Source organism: Gigantopelta aegis, chromosome 3 (assembly GCF_016097555.1).
Source record: "Gigantopelta aegis isolate Gae_Host chromosome 3, Gae_host_genome, whole genome shotgun sequence".
Taxonomy (NCBI): Eukaryota; Metazoa; Mollusca; class Gastropoda; order Neomphalida; family Peltospiridae; genus Gigantopelta; species Gigantopelta aegis.
Genome location: NC_054701.1, coordinates 63475628 through 63497051, shown reverse-complemented (window position 1 = coordinate 63497051; position 21424 = coordinate 63475628). Strand labels below are relative to the sequence as shown.

The following is a 21424-nucleotide window of genomic DNA, read 5'->3' as shown; positions in this document are numbered from 1 at the left end:
TACATGATAAAGCTATACACTAACTTTCTGCTGAATATCTCAAGTCACTGCAAGAAAAGAAAAAGTCCGGAAAACTAATTTTTGTATCTCCTAAGTTTAAGGGCCATAACTCCATCAAAAATGGGTCGATCGTCATGAAAGTCAAACTTGATCTGTAACAGTACATGATAAAGCATTGTGAAAAAAATCTGGAAAACTATATGTGAGACAGACAGACAGACAGAAGGATGGAGATGAAACTCATAGTCCCCTCCGGTTGGACCGGTAGGGGACTAATAAGAAGACACATCAGAACAAACAAATGGTCTACCAATCCAAAACAAAGAAAAACCTATCTGTTTTAAAATTTATTTTATTTTTGTTCGTCACCTATGTTTCTGAACATGCTGTTTATTCCTTGATCTGTACTGCTCTTTCACAAATGTCACCAAGCTAACTTCCGATCTATATATGACTAAAAGGACCACCAGCCCACAGAGTCCACCAACACAAATATGAATTATTCTTCCAGAAATTCCTTTATTACAGCAAAATGTGATCTGGAAAAAAAAGAAACAATAAAAAACCCCATAATGGGCCACATTTACAAAGCCTGTTTTTCTTAAATATATGTAGTTATACATGTGTAAGACTAAAACAGGTTTTCTAAATTCAGCCCCATTTGTTTTAGACGTACACTGTAATTTGCAGACATGCTTATTTGCCAAACAAACACAAGTAAAATTCTTGTAACTTTATACAGTTTATCATACCAGTCTCATTCTAATAACTGCATATTAACCCACAATACTAATCTCACCTTAGTGACACTAAACTATTTCTTTGTGTAACTATTATACTTGGTCTACCTGGGAACATTTTGTTGAGTATCACAATAGGCTACACTAGTTACAGACATTGTGACATGATTTTAAAACATGAAGCAGTAGTTGCTAATCAAAATTTAATTGACTAAAAATGTTGCTAATCAAGATTTTGAAAACAAAATGTTCTCTGTTTACGGTACTAGGGTCTCCATTAGTATTTGAGTACTTGGACATGGGCTAACTCTGTTCACAGGACTCGAGTACCCGTACTCGTGAGACAATGTAGGGCATTAATTTCAGCAGTATCTAATCAGTAATACAAGTTATGCAATAATTTATATGATCATACACTAGTTTCTCTTTTCAATCTGGCCGTCCGTCACAATACTGAATGTACCAACTGGTTTGTAAATGCTTATACAATGGCATGATTTGGCATCCATGTTCAGTGCTGGAATTAAGATGCATAATGCTATTTCACTTATTCCTTAGTCTCATTATCATCTAGTGTAAGTGTCGGGTACTCGGGTCTGGGTCCAGTTTGACCCTCGAGTACTTGAGTGCAATATTTTGGACTCGTGGAGGCCGTACTGTCTACATGATGTCATTAAATGTGACTAACTTGTGTGGTAGTATAATAGCTGTGAACAACATAGACAACTAATGTCAAAGTTGTGAAGGGGAGATAATTCGTCAAATCACTAATGGGGACCATGAATAAAATATTGAGATGCATTTAGTGGATGTAGCTTTGGAAAAAAACAAGTTGAATTCTTTTAATTATTGCCAGCGACTGAACAAAAATGTTTAATACACTTTTTAAAGAAGATTTTCAGTTGTTCTTGAAGCCCTGAGCTTTGTTATAATTTCTTGTACAAGTAACAAAAATAAAACCCCAAACAAAACAATTAAAAATCTAAATACATAAACCTATGCATTATTCATAGACAGCTAAGTGTAGCAGGATCGAACCACCTTGGTGGATCCATTTACCTGACGCAGGGATAGAAATGGACATTCTATTTTTAATATACATGTACATTTGTAATTATTATTTTCTCGTTCCAACCAGTGCACCACAACTGGTCAATGGCCATGGTATGTGCTTTCCTGCCTGTTGGAAAGTGCATATAAAAGATCCCTTACTGCATTAGGAAAAATGTAGCAGTTGACTACTTGTCAGAATTACCAAATGTTTGATTAATCAACATGCTCTAGTGGTGTCGTTAAACAAAACAAACTTTAACTTTAACTTTATTCATAGACCTACCTCTGAAAGATATGTAATGAAGAATGATGCTATTAGTGTAACTAAAACTGGGAAGGAAGAAACAAAGGACTCCAAAGGCTTGTGATGGCTTTCTTTAAAATAGTTCACAATAAAGTAGATGCTGAAAAACATAAATATTATATTTTAAAATCTCTGTACTGTAAAAGTAATATAAATATACTACTCAAAAGAATTTAAGGGTCAAAAATTTATAACCAAATAAGTTTCAGAGTGTATTAGATTGATGATGTAAACTACACCAAAAATTTAATTTATTGTTCCATATTTACAAAAAACCACAAATAAACGTCACTGTATACAAGAAAGTCACATGACATGCTGTCAAAGTTGAAGGTTGTCAAACATGGATTTTACACATTAGAACATTCGTTTAATAGTGTGAATCCACCCCTGGCGCGAATACACTCGACACATCGTTGCCTCATGCTGTTGATCAGATGTCTGAAGAACTCCTGGGGAATGGCCTACCACTCTGCCATAAGAAGTTGACCCAGATCATGAAGGTTGGCCGGAGGGGCATGGTTATCCCGAACTCTCCTGCCTAATTCGTCCCAGGCGTTCTCTATTGGGGCCAAGTCAGGCGAATATGCTGGCCAATCCATCCTGGTGATACCTTGTTGTCTGAGAAAGGCATTGTCATCCTGCAGAACTGCCCCGCCGCCAATCTGCTGAAGGCCTGGGAGAACCAACGGCCGGATAATCTCATTCAGATAGCGGATTCCATTCAGATTGCCATCCACCACATAGAGGGGGGTTCCTGTGGTGGATAGAGATGCCGCCCCACACCATGACGCTGCCACCACCGAACCGGTGACGTTGTCTAATGTTAACGTCAGCGAAGCACTCCCCAGGACGTCTGTAGACACGAACCCAACCATCGTTGAACTGGAGACTAAACCTGGACTCGTCAGTGAACATCACTCGACCCCACTGAACACGTTGCCACCGCCGTCTGGCCGTTCTGTGACGTGGTAGGAGTGGTGGTAGAACAGCCTGGCGACGGCAGCGTAGATTATTGGCTCTCAGACGATTGCGTATGGTTTGATCAGACACTTGAGTTCCAGTCGCAGTCCACAGATTGTCACGTAATCAGCGTGCAGTGGTTGTGCGTTGACGTAGAGCCATATTGGTGATGTAGCAGTCCTCTCTATTTGTAGTGCTTCGGGGTCTTCCCGAACGTGGACAATTTCGAACAGAATTCGTTGCTTGGTACCGTTGCCACAGTCGGCCAACGACTCTCTGACTGACACCAAGTCTCAGAGCAACATTTCTTTGCATATTGCCATCCTGAAGCCAAGCAATAGCCCTTCCTCGATCTTCGATAGTCAGTTGATGTCGTACCATTGTCGAATTTGGAGTGTGCACCGTACACGAACGCAAGCTCCAATTATACGGAAATTCAGCATTGGGAACATGGAATACACATGCAAAGCGTGCAAATGAAGCGCTTTGTGAAAAAGCTAGTTATGGGCACTTAGCAGACCTTTCGCTTTCGCCCTAATTTACGTGCAAATGTAAGCATGTTTTCGCCATTAGAACTAATCGACAGTGTCAATGACAGTGGATTTTAATTCATTTATGGGTTGCTTAGACCCACTTTCGTCAAAATGGAAAAATACCATGCGTGACATTATGGTCTAGCTAATATAATTGACATTCAGAAAATAATGTCGAAAATATCGTCTGACCCTTAAATTCTTTTGAGTAGTATATGATATTTTATGATCCATTCATTGGACAAGTAATACTATTATACATACATGTATTACTTTTCTATGCACACTGTAGAAGAAACAAAACAGATTTGTGTTCCAAGTCTCCTCGTGTTATTTATACTCATGTTATTTTTTATTATAAATAAAGCCAGTGCACCATGCCTGGTATATCAAAGGCCATGGTATGTGCTATCCTGCCGGTGGGATGCTGCATACAAAATATCCCTTGCTGCTAATAGAAAAATGTAGTGTGTTTCCTCTCAAAGACTATATGTCAGAATGACCAAATGTTTGACATCCAATAGTTAATAATTAATAAATCAATGTGCTCTAGTGGTGTCGTGAAAGAAAACAAACTTTAACTTTATAATAAATAACTATACTAGGAGTAACTGATATCTCAAATTCATCTGTAATACTGGCTCAGACTGAATAAGAAAACTAGTTCTAATGCTCACATGCTTTTAAATAAAATATGTTATTACAAATCAGGTAACATATTAAACTTACTGCCTGGTACTACAGTTTAAATAAAATTTATTTGCATGAAATAATTTCAATGTGTCCCTCGCAAAATTGAAGCACTATATAATTTTCTAGGCAACATCTGCAATTGCCCATGGCAATCAGAAATGCTGTGGAGTTTTTAGTTCTCTGCGGCCCTTTGTTTTTGCTGTGGACTACATCCATCTACATTAACTTTTCTGTCTAGGTGCCAGATGGTGCCTCCTACTTTTTATACAGACAGTATAAAATGTTTTAGTTGCCGTAGACATTTTCTTAATTGCAGATGTGGTCTAGGAACGTCATGATACACGGTCAGTTTATTTTAGTCTTGAGTATTTTAGCATAAAAACAAGTTGTCCACCCACCTGTGTGCAATGCGAGCCAGCATGTTGAGACAGTTTGCTATGATGAATCCGACACTACCAAATTGTCGTGTCAACAGCCATGAAGACAGAAGAAAAACCACAGAGAACACCAACATTTTCTTGTTATATCTAAAATAGGTACCACGTAACATCTAAATTATCACATATTACATCAATTTGTTCAGTAAATAATCACATATCATCCTGTCATTCATTTAATAATTACTAAATATTCCCAGACATATTTTCTTAGTCTACTGAGCAGTAAACAAACACGTTGCAGGCCGAAAGTCCAAACTGGCATATATATGCCCAAAGTTAAGGTTTGATGTTTCAAACAAAGTAAAAGGTCTTAAAAAGATTTTTATTTTATTATTTTCAAATTATATAGTTTTGCATCATTCTACAAGAAAGAAAAATCCATTAAAAACAAGCGAAAAGGTTAAATAGTGAACCACGCTCGACAGTTCTCGTTGTTAGCCCTTGATATTCTATTTACTTAAATAAGACACATAACTTGTAATTCATTAATCTGATCAATAGTGAAATACCAGAACTCATATAATCTGTCTATTGATGCATTAGTCAGACATTGGAGATGTCATGTACTGAACCCAGGGCCTTTTACAAGCAGAGTAAAATACTCATACTTGTGTATTCTGTCAATCTGTCCATTCTTCTTTTACAAACCAAATATTACTGTATTGGTGCTTAATACAATTATAGTAGTATTGGTATAAAGTGCTCCTACTGGCAGTAGCTTGTGGGATTTTCCCTATTAGCCGAGTTGGTAGAGTGCTGGATTCTCGTATTGAGAGACCGTGGTTCGAATCCCCACGGTGGAGGTTGATTTTTCTGTTACACATTATAAAAACATTCCATTCTTAAAATGTTCACACCAAGGATGTTTAATATGTCATCAAAATTGCATAAAATTGTGCCTTAAAATTAATAAAGAACAGGGTTTGAACTTAATGCTGGCACCAATGGCAATTACTGTAACTGCAATATGAATTGCTGTAGGTTTGGGGCTTTACAGATGGCATTTGGGTTTTTTGCCACTGGATAAGAATGATTGACTTTGGTTGAAGGCAAAAGTTTTGGTTTTTAATTTTGTGTTTATTTGTTGAAAAGGTTACTGGTTTAAAATTGCTGTAGGAAGGCTGAAACGTGCCATAGGTAAGCATCTGTGCATTTGCCTAAGGCAAAAACGTTTTAAAATTGCTGTAAAAAAACAAATTCTTAAAGGGACGTACCCTAGTTTTTAAACACTAAGGCATATTTTTTTACTATTAGAGCCGTTTTTGATAACTGAAATCATACTTTACTTAGATTTTATTGTTTAGGTTATCCATTTCCATACATTCAAAGTGTTTTTAGTCATCCTGGTGTTTTTAATATCACAAAATGCATTTATCATATTTTAAAAAATGCCTGTGTGTCTGAGAAGTAACAGTTATGGAGTTGAGTTTTAGTCTATTTTTAGAGGGTATTTCACCATTTCAAAGTCAAAGACTCATGCTTCACTCAATTGTAACTTTATCCAAATGTGTTACAGGTTTGTAGATTAACTAAATTTAGTGTGCATTTTCATGGGCTAAAACTGGGTTTGTCCATTTTAAGTTGGAGCCCTGAAGTATCTGAAGACCGCATCGTATATAACAATTTACCTATCAACTTCTTCCTTGCTCATTGCAGCAAACACAAACCCCTCAGTTGTACCATTGACGGCTATTACCAAGACATACACACAGTACCACCTCAACAGCATCGGCCCTGATGGAACAAATTTAATACGTTGGTATCATGATAAAGAAAAAGTGAACACAATCCAAAGTGATACAAGTTAAACATTTTATCAAGGGCATCTATAGCTCTTAGAAGAGCACTTTCAACTCATTTCATTTCAATACTTTACTTGACCTTACAGCTTATAAGACATCCTTTCTCCATGAAAATGTAGGTACAATTTGTTTTCATGTTGGAGCATGTCAAACAAATTCACATATTTCAACTTAAAAAGGATACATTTTGTAATATGTGGGGTGATCTTAATAAGGAAATTATTTGAAATTTTTATCTTAGTTAAAGAAAAATGTAGGTTTCCTCTCAAAGATTACATATAAGAATTACCAAATGTTTGACATCCAATAGATTAAATAATAAATCTAGTGGTGTCGTTAAACAAAAGAAACTCTTGTTTGTTTTATTTAATGACACCACTAGAGCACATTCATATATTAATCATCGGCTATTTGATGTCAAACATCTGGTAATTTTAACATATAGTCGTAGAGAGAAAACCCGCTACGTTTTTTTCATTAATAGCAAGGGATCTTTTATATGCACCATCCCACAGACAGGATAGCATATACCACGGCTTTTGAAATACCAGTTGTGGTGCACTGGCTGGAATGAGAAATAGCCCAATGGTTTTTATCTTTGAGTCAACCATATATTTAGGGCCACCATTATTTTTTTAGAAGTTCAAAAAATAATATATAAACTGGAGCCCATTTTTCAATAACTGTACTGTCTCTCCGATGATTATTTTTTACAGTGAAAAAAGGGTTTCTATCTCACTTGATGAAATCATGGTGAAAAGTCAATAATAAGAAACATGACAAATTAATGGGGGGAAAAAGATACAGGGAAACTCCTCTAAACCAGATATCCTCGAAGCCAAGTATAATGTGTGGTTTAAAGAGGTTCTCTTCTGTACTGATATTTAAAAAGGGACCGAAAAAAAAATCTGGTTTTAAGGGAATTCTGGTTTACAGAGGGTCCGGTTTTGAAAGGTTTTGCAGGATACAGCTCAGAGGTTATGGTGTTTATCTTAGGTGCTATGGGTCATATGATCAACTGCTCTTGGTGAACCCAGTGTGCTTTTCTAATTCCAACCAATTCCATGATTGGTATACAAGGGGTCATGGTTTGAGCTATTCTGTTGGTAGAAAATCATTTAAAATACCATGCTGCCATTGAGAAAGTGTAGCCTAAGTGGTGAAAGCAGGTTTTTCCTCATATACTCCCTACATCAAGCAGGTCTGTAGGAATGATATTTGGAATAGAGGGCCACAATATTTAGTGGAGGAAGGTACAGTCTCTAGTGGGGTAGGATGTGGAGTGCAAGCCAGATTTTTATCTTTATTTATATAGAGGACAAAAAAAACATACATTTTCAATCACGTCCTCCCCTCCAGGTCTGTCTAGTGTCATAATTACCATGTTTGATATGTAACACCTTCTGATTACCGTAAATAACAAACTCAAATGTTGTGAAACAAAACATTTCATGTTCTTTGTTGTCATTTATATTAAATTATTATTTGTAGTAATGATTAGGCACATGTGCAGGAATTTATGCACATGTAATGTGACTGTGACGACCAAAGTGTCTAGGGAGATCGAGACATGTTTCCCCAGAAAATAAGTTTTTTTAAAAAGAGAAAATTTGTTTGAGCAGAGGAGGGTATGTGTTCAACCATCACAACTCACTCCCTGAACATGAGCCTGATGATGGTTTAATTGATAGTTGATTGTTTTATAAATGTAGAGTTACCTGCCCCTGAACTGAGAATACTGCCTCCGTAGAGATCTAGTGCAAGGAATGAGAACGAGTAACCAAACACTAGGATGAGAGATCCGATCAGGGTGACTACTTTCAACAAGACTCCCAGAACCTGGCTGCAAAATGCTAGAGATTCCTATGTAGACAAGCAAACATAATGCTGTAAATCGTAAAATATTAGCGACCTAAACATTTATCGAAATCTAAATTAATATAAATTACCGTACACACAATTTTTAATCAGTTAAAAATAAAGATCCATAAACAATAATTTTTTCAGTCTTACCCCTCTTCACTAAATATCATTTTTATGCTCGTGTTATTGATATTTAATTCAGATTGTAATAAAATAATCATGTATCATTTACCAAAGCCCCAGATAATTCTGTTAACCATCTTTTAAAAAATATAACCCCGGAATACATGTATCTCTATTAGTTCTTGGTTGTTTTGCGGGGTTGGTGGGGGGTGGGGTGGTGGTGGTGGTGGTTTGTGGGCATAAACTAACTGGCCTGTAAATGACATGAAGATTTTTAAATTGATATTTATGGCATCGTTTACTTTTTTAAATATTCCTGAATTATAAATAAAATTATTGTTTACTCCATCAAAAAAAAAAAAAAAGAAAAGAAGAGCTCCCTGAATCATAAATAAAATTGTTTACTCCATCGAAATGAGAAAAAAGAGAAGAGATTTCCAAATATCCTCAACAAAATTAAGTAAGGACCAGTGGACATTTTTGCTAGTTGTTTGTATACATTTTAACAAGTGATGCATGCTTTGTATAATGAAAAACAAACATATTTTGTGTTATATATAAAGAAAAAAGGTTTGTTTTGTTTAACAACACCACTAGAGCACATTGATTTATTAATCATCAGCTACTGGATGTCAAACATTTGGTATTTTGACATATAGTCTTAAAGAAGAAACCTGCTACATATTTCCATTAATAGCAAGGTATTTTGTTATATGCACAGACAGAATAACACATACCACTGCCTTTAATATACCAGTCGTGGTGCACTGGCTGGAATGAGAAATAGCCCAATGTGCCCACCGATGGGGATCGATCCTACACCAACCGCGATATAAAGAAAAATGCCAAAAATATTTACTGGTCCTTAATTAATTTTGTTGCATATATGTACCTACCGCAGACTGTTGTTTTGCTGGTAATCCTCTAGTAAGTGACTGAGAAAAGAACAGGTAACCATTTTCCTCGATGGGCAGAAATATAAAACGAGCTGCCATTGAACCCAGATTATTGATGACGTCGTAAACACCTGAAAACAAGGAAATATTCCTATTTTATTAATGCTTTGAACAAACTGTACATCACCAGATATTGAACATCTATAAAGAAAGAAGACATGCCATGGAATTAAATGTTTTCCTTCTTACATTCTGGTTTCATATAAACCTTACCAAAATTCTCTTCTTTCCCACAGTGACAATAGTTTTATAAACAGATTTTAGTTTTTATCCTCTGTTTGACCGGCCTCGGTGGCGTCGTGGTTAGGCCATCGGTCTACAGGCTGGTAGGTACTGGGTTCGGATCCCAGTCGAGGCATGGGATTTGTAATCCAGATACCGACTCCAAACCGTGAGTGAGTGCTCCGCAAGGCTCAATGGGTTGGTGTAAACCACTTGCACCGACCAGTGATCCATAACTGGTTCAACAAAGGCCATGGTTTGTGCTTTCCTGCCTGTGGAAAGCGCAAATAAAAGATCCCTTGCTGCTAATCGGAAAGAGTAGCCCATGTAGTGGCGACAGCGGGTTTCCTCTCAAAATATGTGTGGTCCTTAACCATATGTCTGACGCCATATAACCGTTAATAAAAATGTGTTGAGTGCGTCATTAAGTAAAACATTTCATTCTTCATCCTCTGGGTTTTTTTTTTTTTCATTTTTGATATAGAAGACATGATATTTTTTATAAATTTATAAAATATATACAGTGAAACTCCCTTAAACCAGACAACCATGGAACCAAGTACGAAGTTGAGATTTTAGGGGTATCTGGTTTAAAGAGGTTCTGTTCTGTTCTGATATTTAAACAAGTGTACTGGTGAGGTACATAATAAGCCCATCAGGAGTTTGATGGAAAATGAATATGTTATGAGTATGATTCAAGTCTAATTATGTGAATTTTTTTCAATGGGATGGATGAACAGTTTGTTTTGGACCAACCACCATACTAAGTTGTTCCTACATGTGGTTTGATGGTCCTGTATGCATCTGTATGCAAGATACTGTTATGTGCAGTAGACCGTGAAATGTAGGTCACAGTGACCTAGTAATAGTACACGACACACTGCCATCCCAAGTTGTTCGTACATGTAAGGTTTGATGGTACTGTATAGATCTGTATGCAAGATATGATCTGAACAAGGATATACTGTTATGTGCAGTAGACCGTGAAAAGTAGGTCACAGTGACCTAGTAATAGTACATGACACACCGCCATCCAAAGTTGTTCCTACATGTAAGGTTTGATGGTCCTGTATGCATCTGTATGCAAGATATTTACCATTATTTGCAGTAGACTGTAAAAAGTAGGTCACAGTGACCTAGTAATAGTATGCAACACACCGCCATCCCAAGTTGTTCCTACATGTGAGGTTTGATGGTCCTGTATGCATCTGTATGCAAGATATGGTCCAAAAAAGTTAACAGATGGATGGACGTAGAGACGAACAATTCCATACTATAATAGGACCCATCATAGATGGGCTCATAACAAAGTCTATGAACAACATCCAGTTTTTGAGGGAAATCTGGTTTTGAGGGGTTTCATTGTAATAAATATTCCAAATTAGACAAACCTTGGTCTGCAAAACTGAGAACATCGAGAAATGTCATTACAAACTTTTCTCCTGAAATATAAAAACAGTATATTATTTAACATTGTGAGAACAGTGAATATTTTTAACATATCGTTCATACAAGACCAGCGTTCGACCGTAGCAGTAGCCCATGGTGTTTTGGCTACCAATTTCTCACTTGGGCTACCAGATGTCTAAACCTAGTAATCCGCCAGACTACTAGATTTTTTGGTACCTCCAGTTACAAGATGCTTAAACACCTAAATAAAAACATCCTAAAACATTTAAATAAAAATAAATTATTTGGCTTTTTTCTCTCCTTTTTTAAAAGTTTATTAAAAATTATGGGCTACCAATTTTACTGAGGGCTACCAGATTTCATAACCTGGAAGCCTGGTGGGCTACCACTGAAAAAAGTTATGGTCAAGGCCTGAAGACATATTGTTCTCAAGCTAATATGACATATTGGATGCGGTAAAGAGAGAAATAAAATAAGAAAAACACCTACCTTCTGTAAGAATCTGCTTTAAAAAGCTCTGTTTGAAGAAACTCCACGTCAAACTTGCCAGTCGGTTGTCAATGAAAGACTGCAAGTAAAATACTTATTTAGTTATGTATGATTTTAAACTCACTGACCCTGGTTTCCAAGGTATGTATGTATGTATCTTTTCTCTTTCACAAGAAATGTATTTTGAGCTACTTAAACTCTAGGACAACCACAAACACATTAGATTTGTCAAAAATTATTACATAACCAAGAAGTAATGTGTAATTTTAATGGTAGGAAAAGCTGTAAACATTTTACACTGCCTGATTTACTGAGGTAAGTTAAAAAAAGTAAAGTTTGTTTTATTTAACGACGCCGCTAGAGCACATTGATTTTTAATCTTATCATCGGCTATTGGACGTCAAACATATGGTCATTCTGACACTGTTTTTAGAGGAAACCCGCTGTCGCCACATAGGCTACTCTTTTTACGACAGGCAGCAAGGGATCTTTTATTTGCGCTTCCCACAGGCAGGATAGCACAAACCATGGCCTTTGTTGAACCAGTTATGGATCACTGGTCGGTGCAAGTGGTTTACACCTACCCACTGAGCCTTGCGGAGCACTCACTCAGGGTTTGGAGTCGGTATCTCGATTAAAAATCCCATGCCTCGACTGGGATCCGAACCCAGTACCTACCAGCCTGTAGACCGATGGCCTGCCACGACGCCACCGAGGCCGGTAAAGAGGTAAGTTAAAGTTTGTTTTGTTTAATGACATGGGTACAGTGCTCACCTGATTGGGCTATTTCTCATTCCAGCCAGTGCTCCACAACTGGTATAACAAAGGCTGTGGTTTGTACTATCCTGTCTGTGGGATGGTGCATATAAAAGATCCCTTGCTACTAATCAAAAAGAGTAGCCCCTGAAGTGTCAACAGCGGGTTTCCTATCTCAATATCTGTGTGGTGGTTAACCATATGTCCAACTCCATATAACCGGAAATAAAATGTGACGAGTGCATTGTTCAATAAAACATTTCCTTCCTGTTTAATGACGCCACTAGAGCACATTGATCATTAATCATTGGCTATTGGACAAATAGTCTTAGAGAGGAAATCTGCTACATATTTCCATTAATATCAAGGGATCTTTTATATGCACCATCCCACAAACAGGATGGCACATACCATGGCCTTTGATATACCAGTCATGGTGCACTGGCTGGAATGAAAAATAGACCAATGGGCCCACCGACAGGGATTGATACTACTAAGATAAGTGTCTTTAACAAGATGATGATTTAAGAATCAACATCTTACTGTGTTATTCTCTCAGTGGGGTGGGACGTAGCCCAGTGGTAAAACACTTGCCTAATGTGCCGTTGATGTAAGATCAATCCCCATCTGTGGGCCTACTGGGCTATTTCTTGTTCCAGCCAATTCTCTACAGTTGGTGTAAGATCAATCCCCATCTGTAGGCCTACTGGGCTATTTCTTGTTCCAGCCAATTCTCTACAGTTGGTGTAACAAAGTCCATGGTATATACTACCTATCTTTGGGATGATGCATGTAAAAGATCCCTTGTTGATAATATTTTTTTTTAAAGTAGTCCATGGCGTGAAGACAGCGGGTTTCCTCTCTCGCTATGTGTGGTCCTTAACCATATGTCCAATGCCATACACCCATAAATGAATATATGCTGAGTGCATTTTTAAATAAAAGCATTTGGTTTACATGGGGTATGTGTGTGTGTGGGTGTGGGGGGGGGGGGGGGGGGGTGGTGGTGTGTGAATACTGATGTGTTCAGTAAAAGGAAGGAAATGGTTTAGTTAACGACGCACTCAACATATTTTATTTATGGTTATATGGTGTCGGACATATAGTTAAGGACCACACAGATATTGAGGGAGGAAACCCGCTGTCGCCACTTCATGGGCTACTCTTTTCGATTAGCAGCAAGGGATCTTTAATATGCACCACCCCATACACAGGATAGCACATACCACTGCCTTTGATGTACCAGTCGTGGTGCACTGGCTAGAGTGTTCAGTAAAGGCAATTGACTCTATGACCCATCAAGGTGACCCTTAGGTGAACATTTTATTACTGAGCTACACCCCAACCCAAGTTGACACCAATTTCATTAAAAAAGCAAAACCTATATTTTACCTTCAGCAACTTTGTTTTACATGTCATAAAAATAAAACATGCTTAGTGACTAAAGATTCATAATCGTAGTCTTATCCATACCTCACCCTGGACATGTCGTGGGAAAAAGTCTTTAATACTCTGTAACGGAAAGTCATCATCTCGCTTGCAGGCATGTGTCGTGTACCGCACAAAGTAGCCGTAGTACATCAACACATAGCAAAACACAGACAATACCTAGAACAGAGAGAAAAAAAGTGTTTACTATAATTATTTTAAGGTAAGATTTCTGAAGCATCAATGTTTAGAAAACTGAATGCTCATAAAACTGATGACATTAATCTATAATGAAATTAGACTGTTTTACTGTCAAATTTGAAAAATGCTTAGGGTTTTTTTTCAAGAAAATATATTGCTTTGTATTTGTAATACTGTATTAAAATATTATATTTACAACTTAAATTAAAGGCGCATTATCCTAGTTGCAAGTGCAATATATTGCTATGTTTACATTTATTGGTGATAATTAACTACAAATTAGTTCATTCCAATAATACTTTTTGCATAATTTATTTTAAAATATTAAAATAGTAATGTGATGTTGACATAAACAACGGCTTCATCAAACAATTCTGCATAAAAATGGAAAATAAACAGAAACATCTATGATTAATATCCATCAAACCAGCAGTCAGTTCTTCGCCATCAAACAATTACAGTATGGGTGGAAAACATGTATGTGTAATCTTGCACACTTAACCTGTCAGCCACTTTTGAAGATTTATCAGTTAAAAGAAATAAATGCTGAAATGATTTGGTTATAATTATTTATGGGCATGCTGTTCAAAGTATAATCTTTACATTTCCTAACAAAATTTAATCAATAATTTTGGCAGAAAGCCATCATTTTGTTTTCATCACAACTTATTTTCGTGCTTATATCCAATTAAGGTTCAAGCATGCTGTTCTGGGCACACACCTCAGTTATCTGGGCTGTCTGTCCAGGACAGTGGGTTAGTTGTTAATTGTTAGTGGTTAGTGAGAGAAAAGAGGTTGTAGTGGTCTTACACCTTCCCACTGAATCATTAAAACTCGCTCCAGGTGGGAGCCAGTACCGAGATGTAAACCTAGTACCTACCAGCCGTATGTCCGATGGCTTAACCACAACGCTACAGATATGACGGTAGAAAGCCATCAATATGTTTTGATAGGGTCCCTTTACTGGACAACTCACCTGTGCTATACAGAAGTTGATTAGACCCCATTCTGGGAAACAAAGGACCAGAAGAATGGTGACAAAACACTTGATGGCTTGAGAAAATCCCAATAGAATAACCTGTGCAAAAATACAAGTAATTAAGAACATTATAAACTACAGAAGGTGAAATTGTGTTTCAGATGGGGTTTTTAAAACAAATATTACAGATAGTAAAAAAAAACTATCTTATTATGCAATAAAGTACAAGCTAGTAATCCCATATTCAAATTTCCAATTTGTACTAAACAATTGGATAATTTTCTCTTTTCGTGAATATTTAACCTGACCTCTAACCAATGGCATTTTGCCATATGACAATAGACTGGTTCTAACATCAGGTCAGGTTAAGTTGAAAAGAACTAGATATTATCCCAATAAATACAGCGACTGTTAACAAGTATAACAGAAATAATTTGCTGATAGTGAAAAATAACAAGTGTGTGCTGACAAAATGTAACTTTTTTTTTTTTTTAAATACTGTAATAAACAACTGAGATTGTGGATTTATAAAATGTACAATAAGAATAACAAACATTACCATAATAACATATTATAAAAAAAATTCCCAAAATTCTTAACTGTTTCTGTCTTACTGTATTGTATTATATCAGTTATGCTTCTTAATTTGTGAAGTATACAACAACACTTCACAACAGTTCTTTTATACAGCTAATGTAGATAGAATAGTCATTAATACGTACCACAAATGCTCTGCTATAAGTACAATGTTCAGTCTAGGCTTGCTCCAATTACCTTTAATCGGACAAAGAGAAACGCTTGGCCAACCACCCAGAGAGGTTCGGCTATAACTTCTATTAGAGTCGAGACGGCAAAGCAGACGACTCCAATGTTGTAGTATGGCACCACTGCAGGGTCTGGCTTGTCCAGCCAGTAGACCCATATCAAGCCTAGTATACCTGAGCAAACCACAGCTGTGGGGACACTCAGGAAGTTGAAAAAAAAAAATAGATGGGTAAATATCAAAATACAAGTCTTTGGTAATTTTTCGGTATTATTAGTCATAATTTTTTGCTTACCAGATAGAGATAACCCTGTTTCAATGTGTAATAGTGTAATAGATTATTTTGTCTCTTTCCCTAGGGCTAACAAAAACAATAGGCTGCATGTCAAAACCATGGAATATGACAAGACATTGTTTAGCTTTATGAAAATCAACATTTGCACAAGATATACACAAGTATACTATATAACAAGGCTAGGCAAATGCTAATATTTCATGAAAATGAAAGTATCAAATGACTACAAAACTTAATCAAATACAACAGTTAATAACATAGTATAAATTGTCACAAACACCAAAGAAAATAAATGTTAACACATCAAATGAAAATAATTAAATTTTCTTTGCGTCTATACACTTTACGGCAATCTGATTGGTCAAGAGGTGCTATTTTTTTTCGTATCTCGATGAACCCAAAACATTAAGCCACGCCTACTACACCCCCCCCCCTTCCTGACTTGCACTACTTTAGTGCAACAAGCCAAATTATTCTGGCAATCATATTTAGATATTTTGAAGAAAACACACGTGAAAGCTACAAAAAATGTATACGATAAATTAATGGAAAATGCTATAGCAGAGTAGACATATGGATCTATACGCATTGATTAAAAAAAACCCACAACAAAAAAAAAACCTCTTCGCTAATCATGACATGAGACTCTGTCATTGGCCAAAGAAATCATGTAGGAAAGTTCACGCCTGTAACTTACTTGTAAATCGCTTACAACAGCTGTTGGCAAAAATTAAACGGTTCCACCGACAGCATAAATGTTAAACACGTTCCCTTCATTCACTTTCATAAAATATAAACTAAACACGAATAGGACAATTCCTTCCAATATAGGCCTAACTAAATGATCCGTAAAAATGCACAGCAGCTAGAGGAAATGACGTCATTTACAAAAAATCACCTGATTCAAATAATAGTGAATGAACGTTCGCATTCTTACGCGACATAAGTATCAATGAAGTTTACACAAACAATACTACAGGCATATTTAAAGCTAAACTAAATAAATTCAGTTATGTATTGTTAAAGTATGCATATAAATTTAATTATAAGATTTGACCGCAATTATTTTTTGGTTCATGCAAGTATGAACCGAAACAACAATGTGCACACTTTTGTATGACCCTCTACGCGGGATCATACAGTGTGCAAATAGTTTTTTCAGTTCATACTTGCATGAACCAAAAAATAATTGCAGTCAATTCTTAATTGAATTCCATACCTACACCAAATAAGGTTTATAACTTGACGCCAATTTTTCTTGTCAATATTACTTAGGCATGCTCTATCAAATGCTTCTTTGGCTAGAAAAAGTGTCGTTGAATATAACAACATCAATCTGAAAAAGAAACATTTTCATACAACTGTCTATACATAATATTATATATATATATATAAGACAAGACAAGATTCTTATTCAGTTATTGAGGCCACATATACATGTCAGGTCAGGTCAGGTCATAGGGCAGTAGACTGAGTAAAGTGGATGCAAGGGAAACTAATGAAATGTAGTGGTATACACAGAGTGCCATAATACACAGATGTCAGTGAACAGGACTTTGAGATTGTGCCAGGTTACACAAAAGTCTTAATTATGCAGAAACTGGTTTGGACAGACTAATGCACTAACTGTATTTATTACCCATATTGTTAAAAATATCTTGGTACATATTAAAGTGAAACATCCCATTAGAAAACCAAGTGGGACGTAACACTTCAACGACACATGATGATGTCATAGATTGGTGCACTACAACCGTACAGAAACGTCAACCAAACGAGTTGAATGATAAAAATTAAGATCGATTATGGATAATAAATAGGATATTAAATTCGCTACCATTTCTTTATCATGTTTATGTCCCTTGTGAAATAATTTTCATTGTCTCTAAAGGTCGTGACAACTGAAATGTATTTCACTCGGGACATAAACATGATACGAAATAGAAGCTTGTTTAATATCCTATAAATCTGATCTAGGTATGACAAATATAACACTTAATAACATTAAGAGGGGTATTAAATGCACTTTTGATATACCAGTTGTGGAGCACCAACTTGAACAAGGGTTAATAAACGTATTGCACCTCATGTGAGAGTTGTAACAGTAAGCCATATATCCATCTTAAATACTTAAGTACAACACTGTTTTGGGGTTCTTTTTTTGTTTTTATTTGTTTTTGGGGGGGGGGGGGGTTTGGGGGGGGATGAGTGGATTTATCCTTTTTTTAAATAAATAAAGTTTGTTTTGTTTAACGACACCACTCGAGTGCATTGATTAATTAATCATCAGCTATTGAATGTCAAACATTTGGTAATTCTGACATGTCCTTTTTTTAAAAACTAAGGTAAAGTAATTCAAAGAAAAATATTCAAAATTTCAGGAAGCTTTTTGTGGACCTAATAAAACATTGTTTAAGATTAGAAGTAGAAGAATAAGCCAGTGGATTTAATCTCATGTAGAAAACAGTCATGGTTTTAAACTTATGATTGCATAAGCATAACATTAAGCGAGCTAAAACCATTGACAGAAAATATCCTTACCTGACATTGACGACACCCAGGAGATCCCTAGAGATGAATCTCAACACAAAAGCATTCAAGAGGAACGTCATCACTCGAATTGTCAGCTTCAAAGGAAAAATAAATACAGTTATATTACATATGAACACATTAGGCAAAGCTTATATAATAAAACTAAAAAAATTCAACCCAACTCTATATTTTGTGAGCAATAACTTTTCATCTCCATTTGTTTTCAGCATTTTAATTGGGGTGTTTTTAAATACGGAAAAACCTACTACTGGGAGTGTTTGGCTGCTCAAGGAAGGAAATATTTTATTTAACGATGCACTTAACACATTTTATTTACGGTTATATGGCATTGGACATATGGTTAAGGACCACATAGATATTGGTAATTCTGACTCGTAGTCAGCAGAGGAATCCTGATACATTTTTCCTAATGAAGCAAGAGATCTTTTATATGCATCTTCCCACCGATAGGAAAGCACATACCACAGCCTTTGTCCAGTTGTGGTGCACTGGTTGGAACAAGAAAATAATAATTACAAATGTACATGTACATGTATTTTAAAAATAGAATGTTCATTTCTACCCCTGCGTCATAATTTTTAGAATGTCCGTTTAAGCCTTACACTGCAGTATGTAAGAAGTAATGGCCTGCTGAACTCACCTGTAAAACCATATTGTAGGTGGCAGCCTTGGTTGCCCCAGCAAGCAGATCTGAGCCTTTCATTTTTGTAGCTGACTTGGCCCTGAATATTTTAGACATACTTTCTTCACTTTGATTTCAGTCAGATACGCCCTATATATAGAAAAGGGGAAAAAATGGTATAATTATGTGAACTTAAAATTTGAAATTATAATAATTCTTGCTTTATTTTTCAGTATAGTTTCGTTACTGTAGCCATTGTTTAGATAGCAGGTCAATTCACCCAAAACAGATTCATCCCCTAATTTTACTCAATCCAGTGGTTGGTTAACTCACTACAATATTTGTTAGTGACATTGTGCCTCAAAAATTATCAACTAACACAAGTGCGTGATCAACATTTCACATAGGATTCCTGCTTTACTGTGTTCAAATGTAAAGCAGCTATTCTAGTGTAATATCGTACTGTTTAAGATGTTAGCTTTCATAAGTTAGCTGATAATATAGAGTAGTTAATATTTTACTTATGAAAACTTTTCGGAAAGACTTCTGGAATTTCCCCTTCAACAGTTTTTTGTTTGTCCAATATACAAGTGAATAAATCAATGTCAATGAAACATTATGTATATATATATATTGAATTTGGAGACATTTTTTAATTTTTATTTATTTATTTTTTAGAAATTTATTTTTCGAGATTCCACCATCGTAGAATAATCAATAGTCGAGCACATCACTTTTTTTTTTAAAGCTTGTGAGCACAAACGAACCAGTGACATCACATTTATTAACATATAAAATAACACTTCCTGGTCCATTAACACTAATAACAGAATATATCTTAAATGAAAAACATTTTGAAAAGTGATTTAAATCATTTGTTTTTTCCATCAGTGAAAAGTCTGTTTTCTCTATTACCTAATATAAGGATCCAGACGCAAATTGTCAAACATGTAACCAGAATGGACTGTGCGACTATTCGTTATTTTTTTACATAGTATGCCAAAAGTGGGTTCCATTTAAAAACTTGCTTTGGCAAATGAAGGAAGGAAGGAAGGAAATGTTTTATTTAACAACGCACTCAATACCATTTATGTACGGTTATATGGCGTCAGACATATGGTTAAGAACCACACAGATATTGGGACAGGAAACCTGCTTCATGAGCTATTCTTTTCTATTAGCAGCAAGGGATATTTTATATGCACAATCCCACAGACAGAATAGCACATGCCACAACCTTTGATATACCAGTCATGGCTAGAACGATTTGGCAAATGAATTTGGCAGTAAATATTAATAACATATAGTATGTTATATACAGCAAGGGACCAACTATTTAAGTAAATAATATTTGTTTCCTCTTAAAAACAGTGTCAAAATGACCATATGTTTGACGTCCAATAGCCGATGATAAGATACAAAAATTAATGTGCTTTAGTGGCGTCATTAAATAAAACAAACTTTACTTTTACTTTGTAAACTGTTTGTTCTTAGGTGCGCAACTATTGATTACTCCTGGATAATGATGTAATATATAGATATTTTGCATAGTTGTGAATATTGAGAAATGCATTTCAATTTATCTTAATCCAATCAGTGATTTTGAGGTCAGCATGTTTTGAGGTCAGCATGTTTTGAGGTCAGCATGTTTGTACATGTACTTAATTTGGGCATATGTATTTTGGGCACAAAATGTTTCGCCTGACTGGTTGATGTTCCCCATTGTTGGTGCAATCTAAAGCCCTGGTTACCGAGGTACTGTTCAAAGAAAGAATAAAAGAACAGGAAAGACAGTTCACTCTAAGTACAGTTTAGGTACATTTGCCATGGCACTGTTTCTGCTCATCTTTTTACCAAATGACATAAAGAAACAATATTATTGTATTTAAATTTAAACCTGTTACGTGGGCGCAGACATTTTGGACGTGTAATGGTCACGTGGTAGTATAATGTGACTACATTGACGTTTTGTCTAAAGCACGGACGCTTATGTGTAGCTACCGACTTCATTGTGTCTTAGTTTCTGACAGCATTTCTTTCTTTTTTCAAAAGTATCAATACCTTATTGTTTTAGTAGAAAATTCGGCTCATGTTTAAAAAAATTATTTTTCTTCATCGTCTTTAAATTAAAACAGATACTAAACAGACTTCATTTGCGAGAACGCTTAGGTCTCACTACACAGATGTCATCTGCCATTGAAACCCATGTTAAACTGCCCAACATCAAGCGAAGATT

General features: G+C 35.9%; 1 protein-coding gene across 3 annotated transcripts; it reads right to left on the bottom strand.

Moving 5' to 3' along the window:
- Positions 1-336: 336 nt before the first annotated feature.
- Positions 337-21318, bottom strand: LOC121368410 (protein RFT1 homolog). Of its 3 annotated transcripts, none has more exons than XM_041493127.1 (15): positions 21250-21318; positions 19207-19338; positions 18555-18640; positions 17233-17349; positions 15730-15919; positions 14953-15054; positions 13821-13955; positions 11592-11670; positions 11084-11134; positions 9411-9541; positions 8247-8391; positions 6355-6460; positions 4685-4813; positions 2077-2197; positions 337-539 (listed from the first exon to the last, which is right to left on the bottom strand). In XM_041493127.1, exons 2-15 carry the CDS (start codon positions 19303-19305, stop codon positions 366-368), a joined length of 1665 nt encoding a protein of 554 aa, XP_041349061.1. In that variant the 5' UTR covers positions 19306-19338; positions 21250-21318; the 3' UTR covers positions 337-365. The 3 variants fall into 3 exon arrangements, with proteins under 3 accessions (XP_041349061.1, XP_041349060.1, XP_041349059.1); XM_041493126.1 differs by lacking the exon at positions 21250-21318 and adding an exon at positions 21086-21180; XM_041493125.1 differs by lacking the exon at positions 21250-21318 and adding an exon at positions 21008-21127.
- Between the last annotated feature and the right edge of the window lie 106 nt (positions 21319-21424).